Consider the following 23106-nt stretch of genomic DNA (forward strand, 5'->3'; position numbering starts at 1 on the left):
TAGCCATGTTAGTAAAGGACAGTAGGGCTGTGGTGGTGCTGTGAGAGGGGCGAAAATCATGTTGGGTATTAGACAGGAGTGTGTGTGTGTAAGGAGATAGGCCATAAGTTGGGTGGGTACGACCCTTTCCAGAAATTTTGAGAGAGGGGATAGAATTGCAATGGGGTGATAGTTTGTTAGTTCAGTGGAGTTACCTCCATTGTGTAAGGGTAAGATGTGGGAGATTTTCCAGATGCTGGAGACGTAAGCTTCAGATAATGAACTGTTTATAAGTATGGATACAGGATATGCGATTGCTCCTGCTGCAATTTGCAGGAAGTCAGCAGGGACACTGTCAGCAGCTAAGGTACTGGGCTTAAGTTTATTTAGTAGTTTTTTGATGGTGTTAGTGGAGACTGAGTTTAGTGTAAACTGGTTGTTGCTTTTGGGAGGCTGTAAACGGTTGTGGTTTGGGGTAGGAGGGGTGTGGCTGGGGCTGGTCTGGGTCATTGTAAGTTGCTGCATTGATTCTGTGATGCAAGTATTAAATTGAGTGGCTAAGTTCACGGAGTTGTTGGCTGTTGTTGGGGTAGGAGTGGTTGTTTTTCCAGGATGCAAAATATTGTTAACTGCTACCCAGAATTTTTGAGGGTTATTTTGATGTTTATTCTGTACGCTGCAATAGTAGTTGCTTTTGTCTAATTTTATTAGTTTTTTTGCTTTATTTTGGAGTTCTAGGAAGGTTTTAGTGATATGGGATTTGGTTTTACGATATTGTTCCCAGACTTCATCTGGTTCTGAGTAGGGAACTGGATTCTCTACTTAGCCAGGGTGCATATTTTAATTTTACTCTAATAGTTTTGGGGGGAGGGGCATGACAGTCGAGTATGTTTAGGAAGGTGGAGTTAAAGGAGAGAACAGCTTCTTCTAGAGGCAGGTGCTTGAGAGGTTCCCAATTGCAGCTTTTTAGAGCAGAGAAACTTGTCTGGATCAAAGGTTTTTTTTTTTTTTTTGTTTCTGATTAGATGGATGGAGGGCTGGCAGTTTTGATTAATGCGGTTTCTTAGGAGAAAGGCTGGGTTGTGCTCACTAAGGCAGAGATACATCCTGAGTGGGATGACAGACTGGGGTTGTTAAGCAAAATCCAATCAAGGATGGCTTGACAAGGATATATGTGTTATGTATAGTGGGTGCCATTGGGACCATATTGTGTGCAGAAGGCTTGTGCTTGGGAGGTCTTTGCTCTTTTACTTAGGCTATAAACTAGTGAGTGGTCTGAATTATGGGACTTCAGGACTGGATGAGTAGGACATTTCTAACAAAGTTTATGTAAAGTGTTGTAGAGGGACTTTACTTTCCAGTTCTGCCAAAAGTCTGCTGTTTCTGTGGGGAAATGGGACAAGTATGTGCTAATGGTTGAAAGGCACAATGTGATTTATGTGGTGAACTGGGAGCATGTTAAATCACAGTGTACCTACAGATATTATAAATGTCAAACTACTGACTTTCTGGACAGTCTGTGAGGGATAAAATATGAATCACAAAGTGTGGTAGCAGGAAGAGGGGTAGACAAACATTTAGGACAAAAAAGTTACCTTTTCACTTAAACATTAGCTGTGAGGGCACTTCAGTGTTGGACCCTGAAGAGTTTCAAAATCCATGGAAAGGAAATACACCCAAGAAAAGAAGGTACAGAAGGGTTATCAAGAGAAACTGATTTAGCTCACTAACACTAAAAGGAGAAACAAGAAGAGAACAATCATTGGATGAAGGTAGTTCAGTTGGACATAGAATGAATTAAACAGAGAACTAGCATCTAAAGGTTATAAGTATATTAACATTCTAACTCTGAATATCAAAGCTTTAAAATGAAATTAAGAGAAACCTTTATTTAACTGGTAGGAAACCATCATACAGACATTACTTGTTTGCTGGACATAAAGTTTATTAATGCATGGGAAAGAGAAATGAGAGAAGCAAGGTGGGCTGCAAATAAGGTGATATGGTCCTTCTGTACCCAAGGAGTGCTCTGTGATAATGATTTGAATTGCCCCAGGAAATCTTTTGATAGGAGTATTCTGCGCTAATGACTTCATTTGCCCCAGAAACCAAAATTAAGGTAACATATGTGACTGTTGTAGAAGCTGACGTCTCCAGCTATCTGGCTACCTGACTTACGGTTTAGAAAATTTACATTAGATTATGAAATGTCTTTGTATCAAAAAAAAGGTGCAATTTAGTCAGCAGAATAAGCTTCACCCAACTAGTCCAGTCGCCAACCAGGATAAATAAAAACTCCAGCAAGCACACTACCCTGGATTGGATACTAGTCAGTAAGAGCCCCCAGTCATATATAACAGGCTGCTTATCAGATAGCCTCAGTGATCACTCCTCAACATTCCTACTCAAAAAAATACCTATACCAAGCTAAACCTGTCATCTACCATCAAATACATAAAAAACTAAGCTTTAACCCACTCACATTCATCTCATCCCTCAAATAATGTATCTGGCATCCTCTAAAGTACCTCAGTCTAGATGACGCAGCTGAATTTTTTAATACTACCTTCCTGAACATCCTTAATTACCATGCCCCCAAAAGATTTTCCAGAACCAAAGCACAACCCTCCCCATGGCTACAGAAAACCACTAAGTCAGAAATAAAAAACAGGGATAAAGCCTGGGATTACTGGCGCAAAACCAAAACCCCCTCAACTAGACCAAAATTCCTAGAACTACGCAATAGAGTCAAAAAGCTAATAAAACGGGACAAATTCCAATACTACCAGTCTGCCCTAGACTCCTCACAACACAGCCCCAAATAATTCTGGTCCTCCATAAACTCCATCCTCCACCCAGGTAAAGTCAGTACCCCTCCTCTTAACATCCCTCACTCCTCAGAAAATATTGCTACCTCATTCAACACACACTTTACCCAAACCATACTATCACTAGCTAAACAACACAACCCCCCTCCCCTCCAACCCACACCTTCAACTAGTAATCTCCCCACTGCCTTCTCTTTTTCTCCTGTACCTACCTCCAACATAAAAAAACTCTTAACTAAACTTAAACCCACCAAATTAGCAGCAGACAACCTCCCAAGTGAATACCTACAAATTGCAGCTGATGCTCTGGCCTACCTAGTATCCATCTTGATTAACCGATCTCTGCCAGAAAGTTACGTTCCCACACTGTGGAAAGTATCACATATAATTCCCATCCACAAAGGCGGACCCTCGGCAGAACTAACCAATTACCGCCCCCATAGCTATTCTCTCTCCACTCTCCAAAATACAAGAAAGATGCATACACTCTCAGGTCTCAGACTACCTCCTTACCAACAACCTCCTTTCCAGTACTCAGCATGGTTTCCGACCAAACCATAGCACCACCACTGCCTTACTCTCCTTTACTAACACTATCCTTCAGCATAAAAACAATGGCTATCTCTCATCTGCTACTTTCCTAGACCTATCTAAAGCATATGACATGGTCCCACACAAACAACTTATCTCTGTCCTCAATAACCTATCTTTCTCACAATCAGTCACCAACCGGTTTCAGAGTTACCTGTCTGACCGCCAACAATCCATTGTATGGCATAATGACATATCTCCCCAACTACCTGTCTCCACAGGGGTTCCCCAAGGATCCATCCTTGGACCCCTACTCTTCTCTGTTTACACCAATAATCTAGCCTCCAAACATGGCACACTCATACAATACGCAGATGACTCAACCATCATCTGCTCAGCCCAGTCCCTACCAAAACTGCAAAAAGTCACACAGGAAGCATTTTCCTCTGTTGAAACATGGTTATCCGATGCCCAATTAATACTCAACCGAAACAAAACTAAACTACTCATCTTCCAACCCACCAAACATACTCAAAACAACTCTCACTTTAACATCACAACAAAAGACAACACCACTATATACCCAACTGAATACACCAAATTGTTAGGAGTGGAAATAGACAATAAACTAAAATTTGACATTCACATATCCATGACCATAAAAAAAGTCCACAAAAAACTAGGAGCGTTATACAGAAATAAGCAATTTCTCACCAAAGCAGCAAAGATTTCAATAGCAAATTCCCACCTTATCTTCACCCTATTTTATGCCTCTCCAATATATACCAACCTAAGGCAATGCGATCTAAACAAGCTAGAGACCTGCTACAACAAAATTGCCAAATTTGCCACAGGGGCATCCTACCGTAGTCACCACTGTCTCTCACTTGCTGAAATGGGCTGGCTTGAACTCCCTCACCTCCTTCAGTGGTATCAACTCTCACTCGCACACAAACTAGTAAACCATCCACTAAATGTGCCATCCCTCCAGAATCTACTCCAACCCTATCGCACCACCAGACCACTAAGATCCAGCAACAAAAATCACTTGCAGATCACTAAAGCCAATAACTCTGCTGGTGAAGCACTATTCTCTTGCGCCATAGCCAAATTATGGAACTCACTCCCACCCACAATTACCTCCGTACCATCATGCATCCACTTCAAAACTTTACTAAAAGCGCACCTAAAAACATGCTGGCTATGCCCTTGCAACTCCCACTCTAATATCATCCACCCCATCCAACCACTACCTTTCTTTCCACTCCACTAACTACCTTCATTATAGCAAGCTCAGATGCTCATGAGCCTAGTACTTATTATACAGCAGGAACTTCTCATTGTAACATTTGTTAATGTCTGTTATGTACTTCACAGATAAAGATTATAGTTGTCTACTGATGTACTATGTTCTTCATCTGTAAATATGTTGTAAGTAATTGCTATGTTAAATTGTTAATCACTATGTAATCCAATGTAACTACTGTCTGTTTATTTAACTGTGGAGCTTTTCTCCCCGGGCCTCTGCTGAAAATGGACCTACGTCCAGTCAGACACTCCCGGTCAACAAATTTAAATAAATAAATAAATAAATAAGAATAAAACCTTTTGTAAAGGTATCACATTTTACTGGCTGGGTAGTGGATTTTCTATACCCACCTTAATGGGAGGAAAGGAAAAAGAAGAAAACATGGATGTTAAAGTTGTAAGAGAAATATTACAAAGAACTATACTGCAGGTAGTAAAGACAAAGGTGTTACTCATAACAGAGGGAATGAAAGAACAAAAACTGTTTACTTTTTAATTAATTCTTTCTTTTGAAGTGAAGCAATTCTGTACTGAAGGTTAGTTTCTCGGACAACAGAGCCCTATTAATTTTGTGAAAAAGATGAATGATCTAGGGCAGTTTAGTACAGTTCAACTTGATACTGAATGCTTTAGTACTTCAGAATTCAAAAAGGCAATATCATTATAGAAAGATAATTTTCACAATAAATGTTTGCTTCTCATAATGATTCTTCATGGTAGTTTAAGCTTAAATATAAAGGTCATGAATGTTTTGCATTCAGGGGAAGAACATAAAGAGGAAAGTGTTTAAGCAGTACATGATGTAATAAAAGAAATGCCTGTAAATTTAAATGAAAATTCTGTCAGATTTTTCAGCTAAAGATGAAATTTTATTGAAATAATTATAATAGGATGAGGAATTGGCTATGGAAGCAATATTATTTGTTTAAGGACAGAAATGCTGTTTCTCCTCTGTTATAAAACACATTTAAAAAGATGAGTAACGTGATGGAGTTGCTTTTTAGTACCAAAAGGAAAGAAGTTTGTTTATACTGGCAAATACGGCAGTACAGAATTATTTAAAAATATTTTAAAAGTAAAAGAATAAAATGGAAGGCAAACACAGTTGAAAAAGATATTGGTAGCTGAAGTCCTTTCATTAAGTAGGAGAAGAGAAGTTAAGGATGTGAGAAATGCTTTGAAAACACATTTAAAAAGAGTACCCGATATGGACACCTTCATGTTTCAATGTTATAACTTGTTAGAAGACAGAAAGCTAGAAAACCTGGCAAATGTTTTCAATGTAGTCTAAAGAAAAATATTTTTTTGGGAGGCATAATTAAATGAATCTGGAAAAGGGTATGACAGATATCAAACTATTTGCCAAAATATTAATCCTTCCTACAGGGAGGGCAGCTTGAAGGCTTGCAACACTAAAAGCACTGCTGTCAGTTCCAGAACACTGGTATGCAGATTGGCTTCCACTGGGGACCAAGTGCCTTGGACTGTTCTGCCCATGTAATGCCTACCCTACCCCATCTGGGAGGTGTCTGTGGTCACTATGGCCGTGGGTTAGGGTGAAATCGTCTGCCTAGAAGAATTTCCTCTGATTCCATCCACCAGGATAAGTGCTTCATGCAGCAGTTGATATGGATAAGATGCATCAAGGGAAGAGTGAGGATGGACCATTGGGAGGCCAGAAGCCACTGCAGAAGTCTCGTGAAATTTTGCTAGTGAAACTAGTGTGGTGGCCGCTGCCATGGATCACAGAGCTTGTAGAACTAATAGAGCAGGTACATTGTCATTGGAGAGAATAACTTCCACCTGGGACATTATTGTCTGCTACCTGTGAAGAGGAAGGAAGCTATGCACGAGATGGTATTCAGGCAGCCTCCTATAAACTCCAATTGTTCAGATGGATTTAATTGGGATTTTGCATGATTCACCGTGATACCTAGACAAGCACAAGTATGTAGAATAAAATCTCATCTGTTCTAGTAGATGCCTGGTGAGAGAAGTAACGAGCCAGTCATCTAAATATGGAAACACTTGGAATCCTTGCAGTCTCAAGTGAGCTTTTACTGCTGCCATACACTTACTGAGCACCCTGAATTACCAACTGAATTACCACTTGGGAAATATTATCTTTAGAGATATGTAGGGATATACTAAAGGGATATACTAAAGGGACACCCATGGGTAGGTTGTAATAATGCATTAGCTGATTTTATGTGGCGATTAGGACACAGATGATTGCCAGTCAAATCCTAGATGCAGTACAGACCACTTAATGAAATTCTATGTTTGTTCTCTAAAGTGGAGAGGAGAAGATCACTTAACTTTTTTTTTTCAAAAGCAAAAGACTTGCTAAGCTTGTGATGCAATCTCAAAAAATGTGAACTTTGGGATTTTAAGAAAACTTAACCTCACTGAATAGCTTACAGCAAAGATCACACTATACTGTACAAATGGAATAAACTTCAGTGTATATCCTCACAACAATGTGTACATTTTTTATTAATATCTTCTGGACTGAAAATTAAATGTAGGTCTGCAGATTCACCATTGTATCCAATTAAATAAATAGCTAGATAATCCAATACACATTCTACTCCTTGTTCAGAAAAGACACCTTTACATTTTGAGTAGGGCACAACCTCAGCAAAGTCATGAAAACACATACACATACTTAGATATTTCAAGATCAATCATGTTACAGTTTTCATTTTACTAAACTTAAGCCTGACAAAGCAACCTTCTTTTGTAAGGAGATGGCCATCAGCCTACTAGCAACAAACTATTCCTGCAAGACAATGCAAATGGTTAGCCACTGCTGCCCATCTTTTCTAGGGTGGCAGACATGTCGGAAGTTGGCAAACAGATCTTACTACCTGTTGTCATCTATACAAACCAATCTGCAGCAGAGGAAGGTGTCATCCAGAAACAAACTTTTATAAGAAGTGTTTCATACTCTGTACCCCAAAATGTATAAATGCATCTAGGATTTCCTTTTTAAATTCACTTTTCTGCTACTGCAGCTCTTAAAAAACAGATCTTATGGAACTGACTTCTCCCTAAATAATTCTTTAAGTCACAAACATTTTCAATTAAAATTTAAGCACAAAAGTTCACATTGCCACTGAAATTATAATGACATGTTAAACTAATCAATACACAATCTGCAATACAAAAACAGCACATTCCTTAAATAAACCTAAGGTAAAATCTGAAATTATGTCGTAACAGTAAAGAATCCCCTTTGTAAGCACCAAGACCAAAGTTGGCTAGCCTGTAATTTCACATTAATATTAAAACCAAAATGCATATTTCTGATTAGGTATACAATGCATCTGCCTTCAAAAAAAGATACTGTGCATCAGTAAAGGTATAAATTCAACTGAATTGTACATTCCACTCCTACGTATTCCATTATGTGGGTCATTAAAAAGTAAAGGTATAAATTCAACTGAATTGTACATTCCACTCCTGCTTATTCCATTATGTGGGTCATTAAACAGACACCCACCACCTACCATTAAATAACTGCACAACAAAAGCATCAACATTAGACTCTCTCCTTCAAAGTAACCATCTTCTTAGTCCTTCTCTATTGCCACATTGCTTCTGTCTTTGGATGCCTCTACTTAATACAGTAGAGACACAATGTGTGCCACAGTCCATGTCAGAGCAATGGACTGCATTAAAAACATATGTTCCCACAGAACACGGCACTTTGCACAAATCCTCATACAGTGATGGTATACCAGCAGTCAAACCATTTTACAAGCTAAATCTCACAGACTAAAACCTCTTTTCAGTAACTGAAAAAATGGCACCAGCCTGCTGATAAAAATACTTTATTTTAACAAAACAAACTTTCATTACAGTGCTTCTTCAAATCAATATTCACATGTTCAAAGGGCTGTAACCTGGCTTATTTATAAACAGTTGCCATCAATCAGTTACTTGTACAGTGGGCGAACTGCAAAAACAATATAAAAATAAATATCAGTTCAACATTCTAATAAAATATAACACATTGTAATACAAGGCACATTTTAATTTATACATATTGTCATTAAATTTGACCACAGTGAGCATTTCTAATAATTTTCTTTTCCAAAATATGACCCAAACTTATTAGCAAATCTGTTTCTTTTGCATTCACAATTACTCTCTCTCTTGGACTATTTAGCTAAACCAGCAAATTGATTTTATGAGCAGCATTTGTCTATTTTGTTTAACTCATTCACATATCTAGCACCTTTTTGCATACTTCTATTTAGCACGCATGGTTATTTATGATGGAATTGTATTTTTGCAGGCTGGCTTTCTTAATTAAATAATTTACCAAATAATAATAGGAAACATTTGAGATGGCAAGGTGTACAAAACAAAATGACACTATGACTGTTAATCCAGGATGCACTGCAGTAGAGTTATTGACCACTGTTTGTCGCTTGTTATTCATACTTTCATATTTATGTTACTCAGTTAAATGGATGATATTAATTTGTATAGTGTGAAATGGCATAGCAGAAAACAGGAAAAAAATACTCTGTTGCTGTCCCTGTACAAATTTTTGTACTTGAAATATTACTAGTAACCATGAAGAGATGCAATATGTCTGTATGTATGTTTAAAAAAGAAACAACAGCCATGACAGGTTGAACAAATGGGACTTTGATATGAAAGGGGAACTGTTTACTATTAATCTGTGAATACGACCAACAGGGAACTGCATCCCAGCTTGAGTTAAGCACATTTTAGCCTTCACCTGGGCCTTATTGCCAGTTTTACCACCACAGCCAGGCAACTTGCTTATGATCAACTTTAAATAATGCCTCCTTTTCAAAGGATCACAAATATGTTACTAATTCCAAAACCAAGTGGCTTACAGACTACAGAATGACATTAAGCGAAGCTTTAAATGCAGAAGAAAATCGTCACAGATACATGTACTATAAGGTGAATTGTGGATTTCTTTCATTGTAATACATTGCATTAACAGTTATCTAGAATGCAAATGCACTAACTTGTGCAGAAGACTTCTTGCTGAACACTGCTGCTTCTACCATTTTAATCTATGAATCTAAGGATATGTTTAGGCCTCTGATGATCTTCTACATTCTAAGGCTACTAGATATGAATGAGTTAAATATTTTTTTTTTTTCCATTTGAGTTATCTGGGAATACTCAGACATTCCTTTAATTAACCAGCAAATATGCTTTTCCCGCACCATTTTAAAATTACAGCTCCCATTCCATCCCTGTCAGTATTACAAAAGTAATTTTGGGAAAATGTGCCACTTCTAAGCCACAATACAAAGTTTTATGAGCATTTTGCAAAATAATGTGCTGGTCTTGCAGTTCAGCACCAAACTGTGACTGGAGACATTCCGACACAATTTCAAGCTGTCCCTTTCAACATCTTCTGGTACTCCAACAATCTGAATAGTTGCTGCAACATTCTAAAACTCCAACTCCAGTGATGTGTGATTTTACTAAAGGACAACTATGGGCAGAAAATGAAAAAAAAAATAATAAAACATATTTTGACCATATCTTGATTTCTGTGCTGTACTAACTAAAATGCATCACTTAGAGCTGTTAGTGTTATTTTATAATTTATTCTACTACAATACTGTCTAGTGTGTCAGGGGAAGTAATTCTGACTGAAATTTTGTTCTTTAGCTATTACATCTCGCAATGAAATATGCATCCAGACAACATAACATTGTTTTGTCATTTCTGTTCCTCAAGTGTCCTGTCAGAACTGATTTACATCTGTAATGACATGACTACAAACTTTCTTTGAGTGATTCCTGACATAACTGGGGTTAACTGCTACAGATAGTTTTGTGACAACGTTCTTTTGCTTATTTAAAAAGTAACAGTAGCTAACTGGCTGATTGCTTCCTTTTTAAAATAACCCACCCCTCCAAACACACACCTTCACTTTCCGTGTCACATGCATGAATTTTCCAATCCCAAGAGTAATTAACTGTAGTTTTAAGCCCGTGAAATAAATGGTGTCATATCCATTCCCAACTACTCATAAATTTATATGGAGCATCTTATAGGATTCTACAGAGTGAAATGTTCAGTGAGTAGGTGGTATTATGTTATAGTGGGTAGGACTGTGGTTTCACACCACTAGGTTCTCTGGTTCACTTCTCAGCTGTGTACGTTCTGTGTAGAATAAAAATGCTATCAGTGTATCCAAATGGGTTTGCTTAGGGATCCAATTTCCTCCCATGTCCCAAAGGCATATAGGTAGGCAAATTACTGCTAAATGAACTGCCCTGAGATGTGAGTTTGTGTGTGTGTGTGCATATGTCCTTTGATGGACTGGTGTCCCATTCAGGACTGTTTTCTGCCTTATATCTACTGCTTGGCAAGATAGACTGCAGCTTCTCATGACCCTGAATTTCAGTAACAGGCATCGAGAATGAATGAATGAATGAATTAAACAAATAAGAACAAAATTCCCTAACATCCAGGAAGAGGCTTATGTGCTTAGTTGGCTTACCTAGTTAAAAGTATTAAACCAACAAAGCTAACTACTATTCATCTTGACTAAGAGGCTAGAATGACTGCCTGAAATGATGAACAGACCAACTGATGTACTTTTGTGCAGTGGTACTATGACAGCAACCTGACAAAGTGACAAATTGATGTAGTCATGAGATTGAACTTTTAAAGGATGCCAAAAATGGTGATAAAACTGACACCCATGAACCTATAAAAAAGTGTCTCTTCATCCATTTGTCATGCAGAATGAAATTAATTATTTTCAGAAAGAAAACATGAGATCTGAACAGGAAAAATACATGGGATCTTCAAGATCTCTGACAGTAAAAAAGCAGAAATGTAGAAATTTTTAGGTACTTAAAAGTCCATGGTACCAATGTACTAACCACCACCTAGGAGATGTTATATATAGAGGAAAAAATAACTGTGATGATGTTTTACTGCAGTGCAGGATGGAGCTGTCACTTAAGAAGCTGTGGCTACTAATGTTGCATGCAGTAGTTTTAGCAATTGCCAACCAGTATAAACAGCAAAGACAGACCTCATAATGTAAGGCAACTTTTATACCTGTCTCCTGGAAAGATAAGACTGAAAGGTAAATTAAATCTTGGAGTTAGATAATATGTTAACAACTGCTTTAAAAAAAAAACTGTAATAGAACAATGGCATTAGAAACAAAATTAAATGAATATACATTTTTCATCAGCTTTGAGACTACTCTCAACCGTCTGATTTCCATCTTTTAGAATAAAGATTTCTAACTCTAGACCATCTATGTGGAAAGGACCCAGTAACATAATTTGAGTAATCAAGATTATTTACTCAAATACCAAGACTGATGTTAACAGTCCAGAATTTATAAGCACAATTCTATTTGCTTTCATCAACTTTCTCTGTAATTGAACTGGTAAAAATCCCATATCAAACCACTGATACCCACCCATTCCTTTGAAACAAAACACTAGAAAGGGCTTTAACATTAGTCCTACGGGAGAGAAAGATTTATCCTCTATGCAAAACCCAGTGCAAAAATAAAGTGTCTTTAAAATGGGTCTTGGTAAGTGAGACAAAGCCTACTTTCTGTGTTCAACACATTCAAAATAATAATAATAATGTAAAGATAGGCAAACATGTTGCATTAAACTTGTAACCAAAACAGTACAGTCTACAATCTCTCCAGGACAGTAATGGATAACTAAAATAGTGCTTGGGAAAACAGACTAGAGAACGAAATTAAATCGGATGCTACTACCCCCACCCCCAGGCTGAATGAATGATAATGTATATTTACTACCGGTTTTAAAATTATGGGCAGCTAAGTTTTATTTGTTTCATAATTCAAATTTATTTAATTTCATTGTTTATTTTTTGTGTTAGTTCAGGTGATTTGTCTTATTTATAAATGCATTTAATACAAAAATGTATACAATTTATTTACAGCAGCAAGTATGACTTTTGCCTGTTGTAACTTTAAAAAAAATAATTAAGGAGGGTATAGTGTGTATATAAAGGGATAATTGTCTTAATTTACTAGTGCTAATGAAGTTCCATGTTACCAGGAATGAAAGCACTAAACTCTGGTTTTGTCATTTTACGGTGTGTGTATATATATATATATATATATATATATGTGTGTGTGTGTGTGTGTATGTACATATATATATATATATATATATATATGTGTATATATATATATATATATATATATATATATATATATATATATATATATATATATTTATTTTTATTTTACATTTGTTGACCGGGCAAGTCTAGCTGGATATATTTCCATTTTCAGTAGAGGCCCGGGGAGAAAAGCTCCACAGAATATACAGAAAAAAAAAAAACATACAACATATGAAGTCAAATACAACAAAAACAACAGGATAAATGTAAAGACAATAAAGAAAAGTTAGCAGGCAGAAACAGTTTACAAATTGGAACTAATATCATTACCTATAAACAAACTAAATAAAGAGAAGCAAAAATCAGGGAAAGGTGAGTAGGGAGGAGAAGTGGGAGGAAAAAAAGAGGAGGAGAGTAAAGTAAAAAAGAAAGGACAAGAAAGGATTAAACAAACTTTCAGCGAAGAGGAAAAGAGATGAGTTAAAAATAGAGATAGTTGTTCATGGAAGAGGGAGAGAGATGGGGGGAGGAGAGAGATAGGAGAAAGGGTAGAATTATTTAGTCAGGTTTAGTGCAGGAACAGAGCCAGTGACTTTTCAGATGTTCTTTTATTCTTTGTTTGAAGAGGGGCAGTGATGAGGTTAGTGTTATGTCACTGGGTAGTAGATTCCAGTTTCTTCCTACTGTACTAGAAAAAAGAGAGTCACCAGCTGAGTTATTGGACTTTGTTAATTTAGCCATATGTTTTCTAGAAGAACGAAGGGAGTTAAGATTATTGTATGGGATTAAGAGTTCTGAGAGTATAGGGGTGTTTGAAGGCTGGTGAAGTATTTTGTGGGCAATGTTCAGTTGGGGGATGAGCAGAAGGTTTTGGAATATATATGTGTGTGTGTGTGTGTGTGTGTGTGTGTATATATATATATATATATATATATATATATATATATATATATATATATATATACACACACACATCTGGTTATCCTGATGTCCTGTTATCCAGGTGATACAGTGGCATTTAAAAATATCTGCCGCCATAGTTCACATTGCTCCAATAGAGCAGACCACAGACCACTTCTAGGACTTCTCTCTACCTTTTCCAAGACAGCAAACTGGAATTTATGGTTGGAAATATGTTTATATAATGCACTGCTGGACTTTGCGTTGTTGATATCATAGAGATGTTCGTATAGATGTTGCTTCAGCTCGGTCTTTCCAGTATAACAGAATGCCACTGTTCCACCTAGCTTAAATGACATTATTACTATAATGAGTCACCTAAAACTGAAGGCACATCAAAAATAACTTAAAAACAATTTATTCAATTTTATGCAGTTAATATTTTGCGTATATTAACTTATTTCATATTTGCACAGCAGGGCTATTAGTAGCTGGTTCTTAGCTTTACATATAAATATTATTGTTAAAATTTATAGATAAAACAGTTAGTAACCTTGGTGTTTTTCCAACTATTATAAGGTTTCATTTTGAATTTCTTTTATATATATATATATATATATATATATATATATGTTTACTATCGTATATGACAGTCAAAATAAATTCCTACCTTAAATATCAACTAAGAAGTTCCACTCGAAATGTCGAGAAGGTCAGAATATCTCAAACACACTTTCTGTTATGAATTCGACCTTTCACGAAATCCAAAGTCTGCAGCCCGACACTGCACATCACATGACATAACAATTTTTGCAAGGGGGGGCAAGACCCCCTGCACTACCCCCAACCCCCTGCAAATTATACATTCCAACTCCGAGATTACATTACAGTGGGGAAAAAAAGAGTGAATTTCCCAATCCTCACTGTACCGCGATCTCTAGTTATAAGATCAACCTCATATGTGCAAATGTACTGTGCATTCGCTAAACCGGGACTCACACAAATGAAGGTTCGGCAACATGAGAATCAGCCAACTGTACTTCAACATCCCGTGGTCACCAAACCTTCATTTGTGCGAGTCCCGGTTCAACGAATGCACAGTGCATTTGCACATATGAGGTCGACCTTATAACTAGAGATTGCAGTACAGTGGGGATTGGGAAATTTACCCTTTTTCCCACTGTAATGTGATCTCAGATGGAATGGAAAGACTTTTATCTTCCACACTATAGTGCGATGTTGGAGTTGGTATATTTAAGTTCTGGGGGTGCAGCAATGTGAAGGCAAGTGTTTGTTCTTTTTTTTTTTTTTTTTTTTAACATGGTCGACATTTTGAAAGTCGATCATATTGTCTCAGCCATATGTTTTTTGACGTTATGAAATGTCAACCATGTAAAGTAGACCCACATATATATATATATATATATATAAATATATATATATATATATATATATATATATATATATATATATATAGAGAGAGAGAGAGATATGTGTATATATATATATAGATATATATGTGTGTGTGTGTGTGTGTGTATATATATATATATATATATATATATATATATATATCTATATATATACACACACACACACACACATACATATAGATAGGTTCACTTTATAATTCTGAAATCCTGAAATATTGAATTTCAGAATCTCGAGATCATAAAGCCAAAACCTTAAAATCCTGAAACCCCAAAAGCGCAAATTTCAAAATCCTGACTCCTACACTAACCATACACCATACACATAAACACACCTTCTCCCCACACACAAACCTACACTACATACAAACAGGCCCACTGCACCCCTACTTAAATATACTAACTCCAAGGTAGCACTACACAGACAAACACATGAAAACACCACCATACAAGCTCCATTCCCCTCGCTCACACACATCACAGTAACAAAACACAGCGACACACATTGAAGCCCCTAACCAAAACTCAAACATAAATACTTACCTGAACTTCCAGTTATCCATTCACACAGCACAACACCAGAAGCACTAATTCAACATCTCCGGACTTTGGGATTTTGAAATTCACGCTTCTGGGGTTTCGGAGTTTTGACCTTTTCGGCTTTATAATCTCGGCATTCTAAAATTCCAATATTTCAGAATTTCAGGATTATTAAGTGTTCCTATATATATATATATATATATATATATATATATATATATATAGATAGATAGATATATATAGATATATATAGATAGCTATATAAAGATGAATTAAAAATGAAACATTATAACAGTTGGAAAAACACCAAGGTCACTGTTTTTTCTATAAATGTTAACAATGCAATGTTACATCTAAAGCTCAAAACCAGCTACTGATAACCCTGCTGTGCAAAGATGAAATAAGTTAATATATGCAAGATATTAAAGGCATAAAAGGCATGGCTTCATTCATTTTGGGAACAATTTCATCATCTTGACTGGGTTTTAAATATGCATACAGTAGTCGTATAATGGATACGTTTCTTTAAAGTTCTTTAATTTTCTTTAAGGCTCCTCAGGCTCCTAATTTTAAATATTGTCATGACAATAGTAGTATAAAACGGGTCATAATACTCTTTTTTTTTACCTGATGAAATCTTATTATTTGTTCATTAAGAGCTGAAAGTGCGTATATATTTTTTGTATGGAATTTTCAATAAGATCGGGTGTTCACCTCTTGTGGTTGTGTACGTTTTGGATAGTTTTATTCCCTTTCTGAAATATCTTGATTGCAAAATGGGCAGACAAGGGGTGAGGGATCTCCTTTGGGAGACAGGCTACAATACCAAAAGGGTGCATAAATTAAGAACATTGTGGAACAGCTAAGCTAATGCTAAAGTACTGCAGGCTATGCAGCCTTAGAGTCACAGCAAACACACAATCATTTCCAGCTAGCTAGTTACTCAACACTTCTTGGCATTTAGATTTCTGGCCTTCCTTAGAGAAACAGTCCACTGAACATTACTATTTTTAGACTATTCATTCCCCTAGCCTGTGGCTCCATAGGTCTACAAACTTTAGTGACCCACTCTGTTGAGTTACAGTGGTATAAAACTTTAGCAGTGGTAGTGGTCTCCCTATGCTCATGTAACAGACTCAAAGTTATCTCAGACAGAAAGGTTATCAGAATGATTGCTGCTTTTCTTATTGCTGCATTTAAGAGTACCTTTGGAATAAGGGAGACTTATAGAAATGGTAAAATCATTTCCCTGTCCAAGGGAAGGAGAAGAAATTCACTGTCCCATCCTCTTTGCAGTGGAATTTCTGCAGGTAATTCTGTTATGATGCTAACATGTCTGTCTTAGGAGTTACTCACCTCTGTACTATGCCCTAGAAAACTATTTTTCAGCCTCCATTAATAAACGGAGGAGAACCTGCCAGATCTGTCAGACAGGGAGCTCTGATCCTATGGGATGTAAATGGCCAAGAGATGTAGGCCTTCCTGACAGGCTAGCTCCCAGGTTGTTATGGCTGGAAGTGGATGCCCCCTGTTTGTTTATGCATCATATCATTATGGTGTTTATTACTATTATGAGGTCTACTATGGTGGGGTTCTCAGTTTCTTTTTTCATTCTACTGAAAGATGATTATCCATCATATTGAGGATAAGGCAAATTCCTCAATTTTTCAGGTATGATGGGACCAGAAAGAAAAGACACCAATTCCTTACTGTCTGCTTATGTATTTGGTCAAAAAAGGTGGGTATCATCTACCTTCCTTTCATCTAGTTATTTCAAAGCCTTAGTAGCCCAAGTCCCCAGAAAGCTCACAAGTGAAACTGAAAGTTAAGCACTCCAAAAAAAAGTTTCCTTTAACAAGCTGACAACCAGTTAGGACTTATTTTTCCCATACAAGGTAGTGATGTTAAACTGGAGACAGAGGCTGAAACCTTCTTGGCAATGCAATTCTGCAAAAGACCTGATGAAGCACTAAGCAAAAACTGCAGAATGGCAAAATGGATACTGTAACATCCAGATTCATCATTCGTCATGAAGTAATACAAAAGAGGCAGAGAATTAGTATTCCGAAACTGCTACCAACTTTGACTATATTTTCAAATATGTGTAACGATCAGGAGAGATGAGAAAAATGATACAAAAAAGGCATCAGTCACAAAGCCTCTGATCTGGATATGAGTGGTAATAAGCAAAAGTAGAGACAAGGAAATTGTATTATAAGCTAGTAAGTCACAAAAGACAATGCCACATAGGAAAGATGCAACACACTACTATATGTATGTGGTGTTGAAGGCATACATCAGAAAATGTTCTGAGTCTGCATTAAGACAGGCAATTTAGAACATGACCTCTACATACGAGGGGAAAAGCATTACCTTGCACTACAGGCTGGGCACAGAATTTAAATCAACCTAACAATCAGTACAACATACCACTACACCTCTGGGACTCCTTTATGCAGGGATGGATGCCATCACACAGTTCTGCATCTTGACAGCAGTATGATTTTGTGAATTAAAACAAGTTTTTACTGCAACGAATCCTGCTGACCTGAGTTTGATTGCAATAATCCACAAGAGAACAATAAGCGACTTTAAGCAAATCAGTTAAGCAAACCTATGCTCCTAGGTGATTACACAGATAAGAAGTCTGTAAATAAGGCTAAATAAGGCAACTGCTTGGGTCATGCTGTAGCACACTGGCTAAGGATGTTGACAAATAAGCAGTATAAGAGGTTTGTGGAAGAATACTTCCTTCATACACACTTTATGAATTTTACACTTCGGTATTATTCAACTTTTCACTCATTCACTTAGGTTGTGCCCCCTGCCAGTTCCTGCTACAAACTGAAGTCTGTGTTAATCCTTGGTTTCATAAGGAAACTACCTTGCACACATACTTCTGGAATTTAGGGGGTGTTACATGAAATAGTATCACTTAATGGCTTACTCTCAATATAATTATTAAAATACTAAAAAATTACTGCAGAAAAATAGTGCAGTATGAAAATCCATACCTGAAAAGAAGTATGCTTTGAATCCCTTTTTTGATACAGTATTGTCTGATTTGAACTCAATTCTCATGTTGTTGTACTGGGAAGTTACAACTTCAGGCACTTCGGTACCACAGAACTTGCCATGCAGTTTTGAATCTGACGAGAGGCCACTGCGGATCTCCACATAATCATATTTGCACACCTAATGCAAAACAAAACATGTAGGTCAAGAAGTGACTTTCAAATGACTGTTAATTTGATTTTATTACCTCCGACTTGTACTGTCCACTTGCAATAGTGCTTTAGTAGATTAACGCCACCATTTAAAATGCCACTTTTGAAAAGTAAACTTGGGCTAAAAGGCATAAAAATGTGCAAGGTTGAAGGAAGGACACTGAGCAAACTTGGATCTATAATATATAACTAAGTATCCTGATTTTTTGCTTATTTTGTTCGAGTTATTTATAGCACTTTGTGTACTGTATATTTTTCTAGCTAGTTTCACTGTGTGTGAGGTATTAGCTGGAAATTGTCCACTTTTATTAAGCATCTGTTGGGTTGTTTGTTTCTGATAACTTGTTTGCAAACGCTTTCTCTAGAGGCTCCTTTAGCTGTTTAAAACTTTCATTTAAAGGCTCACTGCTGCTTTTCTGCTGTGAGAAACATTTCTGCAGTTTGTTTCCTACCCTCCCTTCCCAATTGGTATGTTGTTCTTATAGTTGGTGGCTTTGCAGTTACCCGCCCCTACTGTAAACTTGATCTGGGACCCTCCTCCCAGTCTAGTGTAATTACTTCATTCTACTTAATACAGGGAGAAAATCTGAGAAGGCCAATCAGCTTAGTTTCTGCTACTCCTTTCTCTCTTTCCACTAAAAAAAAAAAAAAAATTTCCAAGCTTGTTTCCTGTCTTTCCTTTGGTTAGTCTAGTCTGGATATAGATTTGTTGTGTCCAGGACTATTTCTAGCCTTCTAAACCATCAAACCTTTCTGTGGTGGAGGGAAGCCTTCTAGCTTAATTTTGTTTCTTAAACGTAGCCAGTTTTTTGTTTCAGCACTCAAGTCTGTTTCTTTGAGCTCAGCACTTGTTCAGAACTTATTGTAAGCACTAAATAAGCTACAAATTACTACAGCACTCAACTTTCCACACTGTCTAGAGGAAAACAGTTTCTAGTACTTAACAAATAAGCACCTATCCAGGCATGTCTAAGGGTCAGCTCCCGGTGTTTTCTCCTGTCTACCTGATGAATTTGGGCATCTTGGGGCAATGCAGTAATTGCCTCATGTACACAGACAACCCTCTCCTCCTACCACCCAAAACTACAACCTGTGAGAGATGCACTTATATAGCCAAACTGGAAGCAAAGCTCTCTTCACCTAAGACTGGTCTAGACAGTCAAGAGGAGAAGGTAAACACTTGCACCACACCACACTCAGCACATAGTCCCTCAAAACCTACACCACCAAAACACACACATAGAAACACAAAACACACACCTACATTGGTGGAGGCTCTCAGTAAAAACCTGCCCAAGCAACAGGGATGTCCACCCCCCAACACAACCCAAATGACACACAGCCCACAAACTCAGTGTGCCACTCAACCACAGCCTATAAGGCATAACAACGTACCCAACACTCTAGTCATAGGTGACTCTATAGTCAGGCACACTGATGTTCCACTCACCAGGTTAAACAAGGAGAAAGTTACTGTCAGCTGCCTGTCAGGTGCCAGGATCCACCACATAACACATGCACTCAGGTCACTCCACAACAAGTACAAATATGACTCTGTCATTGTCCATGTTGATGTGAATGACCTGAGACATACCTCCTTGGACTACATGAAAAGGGACATGGAGGAGCTGTCCGATCTTGTAGCCCAGGTAGGTATGACCCTAGCCCTGAGTAGCATCCTGCCATCACCCAGAATGAAACAACAGTACAAGTCAAAATAATTGACTTCAACAATTGGCTAAGCTTCTGGTGTCATTCTAAGGGGATCCAATATCTGTCTGCCTGGGATGACATGATCAACAAGCCATGATGCTTTGCCAGAGATGGCCTGCACCTGTCTCCCCTGGGATTCTGGATACTGGCTAAGGCTCTAGCCACCTCTATAGCGCATTTTTTAGGCAAGGATCAAATGACAAATTCACCACCCTAACAGGTACAGGCAAGAAGAATCTGAGGGTATTGCTACTCAATGCTAGAAGTCTAAACCTCAAAATGCATTCTCTCGAGGCACTCCTTAAAATGGAGAACATCGACATCTGTGCAGTGACAGAGACCTGGTTCAAGGCTCCAGAGAGTACCGCTGCATTACCAGGCTATAATTCAAACCACACCTTTCGGCCACCTAACCTGGACCGAAACACTAAAGGCGGAGGCGTGTCCACATTCATTAAGGATATCCACACCTCCAGGCTAGTTGCTCAGCATAATGCATCCAAGATTATCCAAGTGCAACTAACTCTGGGCAAGACCACAATCCAAATTGTAGCTTGCTACAGATCCCCCACCATGCCCCAGGATTCCCACTCCTCATTTCTTGATACACTGGAAAATATTACGGTACAACCTAGTACCCTAATAATGGGTGATTTTAACTACCCTACCATTAACTGGGAAAACTACTCATGTACCAACTCTTGTGCTCAACGTTTTCTGGAATTCATAAATTCCAATGCCATGGATCAACTTATCCACACCCCCACCAGGGGCAGCAATATCCTAGACCTGGTTATTACCAATATGGGCAACCGGTGTTCCACACCAGAGGTCAATTTCTCGTTGGTCAGATCCGACCACAAGCTAATCACCCTAGACATCCACATCCCTCCCCCACCCCCATTAGGGAAACCACAGAAAAAAAATTTCTCCAAAGCCAACTTCACACTTCTTAAGACAGAAGTGGCAAACTTGACGACACCCATGCTGACGGACAATAGAGGTATGACTGCTGAATCCTGCACAAATGCACTTTATAAGCACTTGCACAAGTGCATGAATCGTGCAATCCCTAACAGAACCAAGATGCTATCCTCCAAAAAAAGGAAGCCGATCTGGTGGTCCCCTGCCATAAACAAACTCTACAACAGAGGAAAGAAACTGTTGCAAAAAAGAGTAAAATCAAATGACTGAAGAAATTCCCTGGTCAGCCTCAGTAAGAAGCGGAGATCCCTCATAAAATCCTCCAAAGCTAGTTGTGAAAACAAAATCGCCACTGACTCTAAAGACAACCACAAAGCATTCTATAGCTATGTCAAGAATCTCAATGGCAACACTCAGATCTGCTCCGAGTTACAGCACAATGGCACTAAATATACAGAACTGATATTGCCAACATCCTGGCAGATAAGTTCAGTGCTAACTTTACCCCCCTGTCATCCCCTAAAGGGCCCATCTCTATACCAGAAGAATGCAAAGTTCCTGTAATCATGGTTGCACAGGTACAAAACACACTATCCAAAGCCAAGAACACAGCATCCATGGGACCTGACAACATCTCAGGCTGTGTTCTACATGAACTACAGAACAAACTGGCACCCCACCTAAGTACCATGTTCAATCATAGCCTCACCTCAGGCTATGTGCACACTGAGTGGCGCACAGCGACAGTTATCCCACTCCACAAAGGGGAAGCCACCACAGACCCCAGAAACTACCGCCCCATTAGCCTAACGAGCCTGGTCTGCAAGACTATGGAATGTATCATCATGGAACATAAACAATGACATTGGTAATCTCCAAACTCAGGACCCCACCCAGTTCGGGTTTGTAAAAGGCAGATCATGTCTCCTAAACCTGATAGACTTCTTTGAAGCAGTCACCAAAGCCGTAGATGAGGGTAAGGGTGTTCACACAGCCTATCTAGATCTCTCCAAGGCTTTCGACATCATTCCCCACTCTGGAATTATGGATAAACTCACTAAACTAGGTATAAATCCCTATGTCACAAGATGGGTTGCCAACTGGCTCACTGACAGAACCCACACTGTGAAAGTAGCAGACTCCAAATCCAACTTCAGACCAGTGACAAGTGGAGTACCACAGGGTTCAGTCCTGGGTCCTCTCTTGTTTGGTATCTACTTCTCTGAGGTACAGGCCAACACAGAAGGTCTTTGGCTAATGAAGTTAGCAGATGACTGCAAAATAGGAGCCATAATCAAAATGTCAAAAGATGTGGACATCCTACAAAAGGGCCTCGCTGAGACAGATGCCTGGTGTCAAAGCCATGGCCTCAAGCTCAATGCCAAAAAGTGCACTGTCATCCCTTTTGGTAAAACTCTGTACCCATGAACTACCACATAGGCGGTAGTCTACTTAACACCGAAAGTGTGATAAGAGACCTTGGGACACAGGTGGACAGTGGTCTCTCCTTTGATAATCACATAGCCACAGTAGTCAGGAAATCCTTCTACATGGCACACCTCATTACAAAAGGTTTCTCATCCAGGA

At 38.2% G+C, this 23106-nt stretch overlaps 1 protein-coding gene across 1 annotated transcript in view; it reads right to left on the reverse strand.

Moving 5' to 3' along the window:
- The window catches only part of TLL1 (tolloid like 1), a 1749881-nt gene that overhangs the window by 338456 nt on the left and 1388319 nt on the right, over positions 1-23106 (reverse strand). Inside the window, exon 14 of the mRNA XM_044063452.1 lies at positions 18670-18850. Coding sequence (XP_043919387.1) covers positions 18670-18850 — 181 coding nt within the window. The remainder of the gene's footprint in view (positions 1-18669; positions 18851-23106) is intronic.

This window comes from Protopterus annectens, chromosome 2.part1, assembly GCF_019279795.1.
Source record: "Protopterus annectens isolate FY-2018-M chromosome 2.part1, PAN1.0, whole genome shotgun sequence".
NCBI classification, from domain to species: Eukaryota; Metazoa; Chordata; order Ceratodontiformes; family Protopteridae; genus Protopterus; species Protopterus annectens.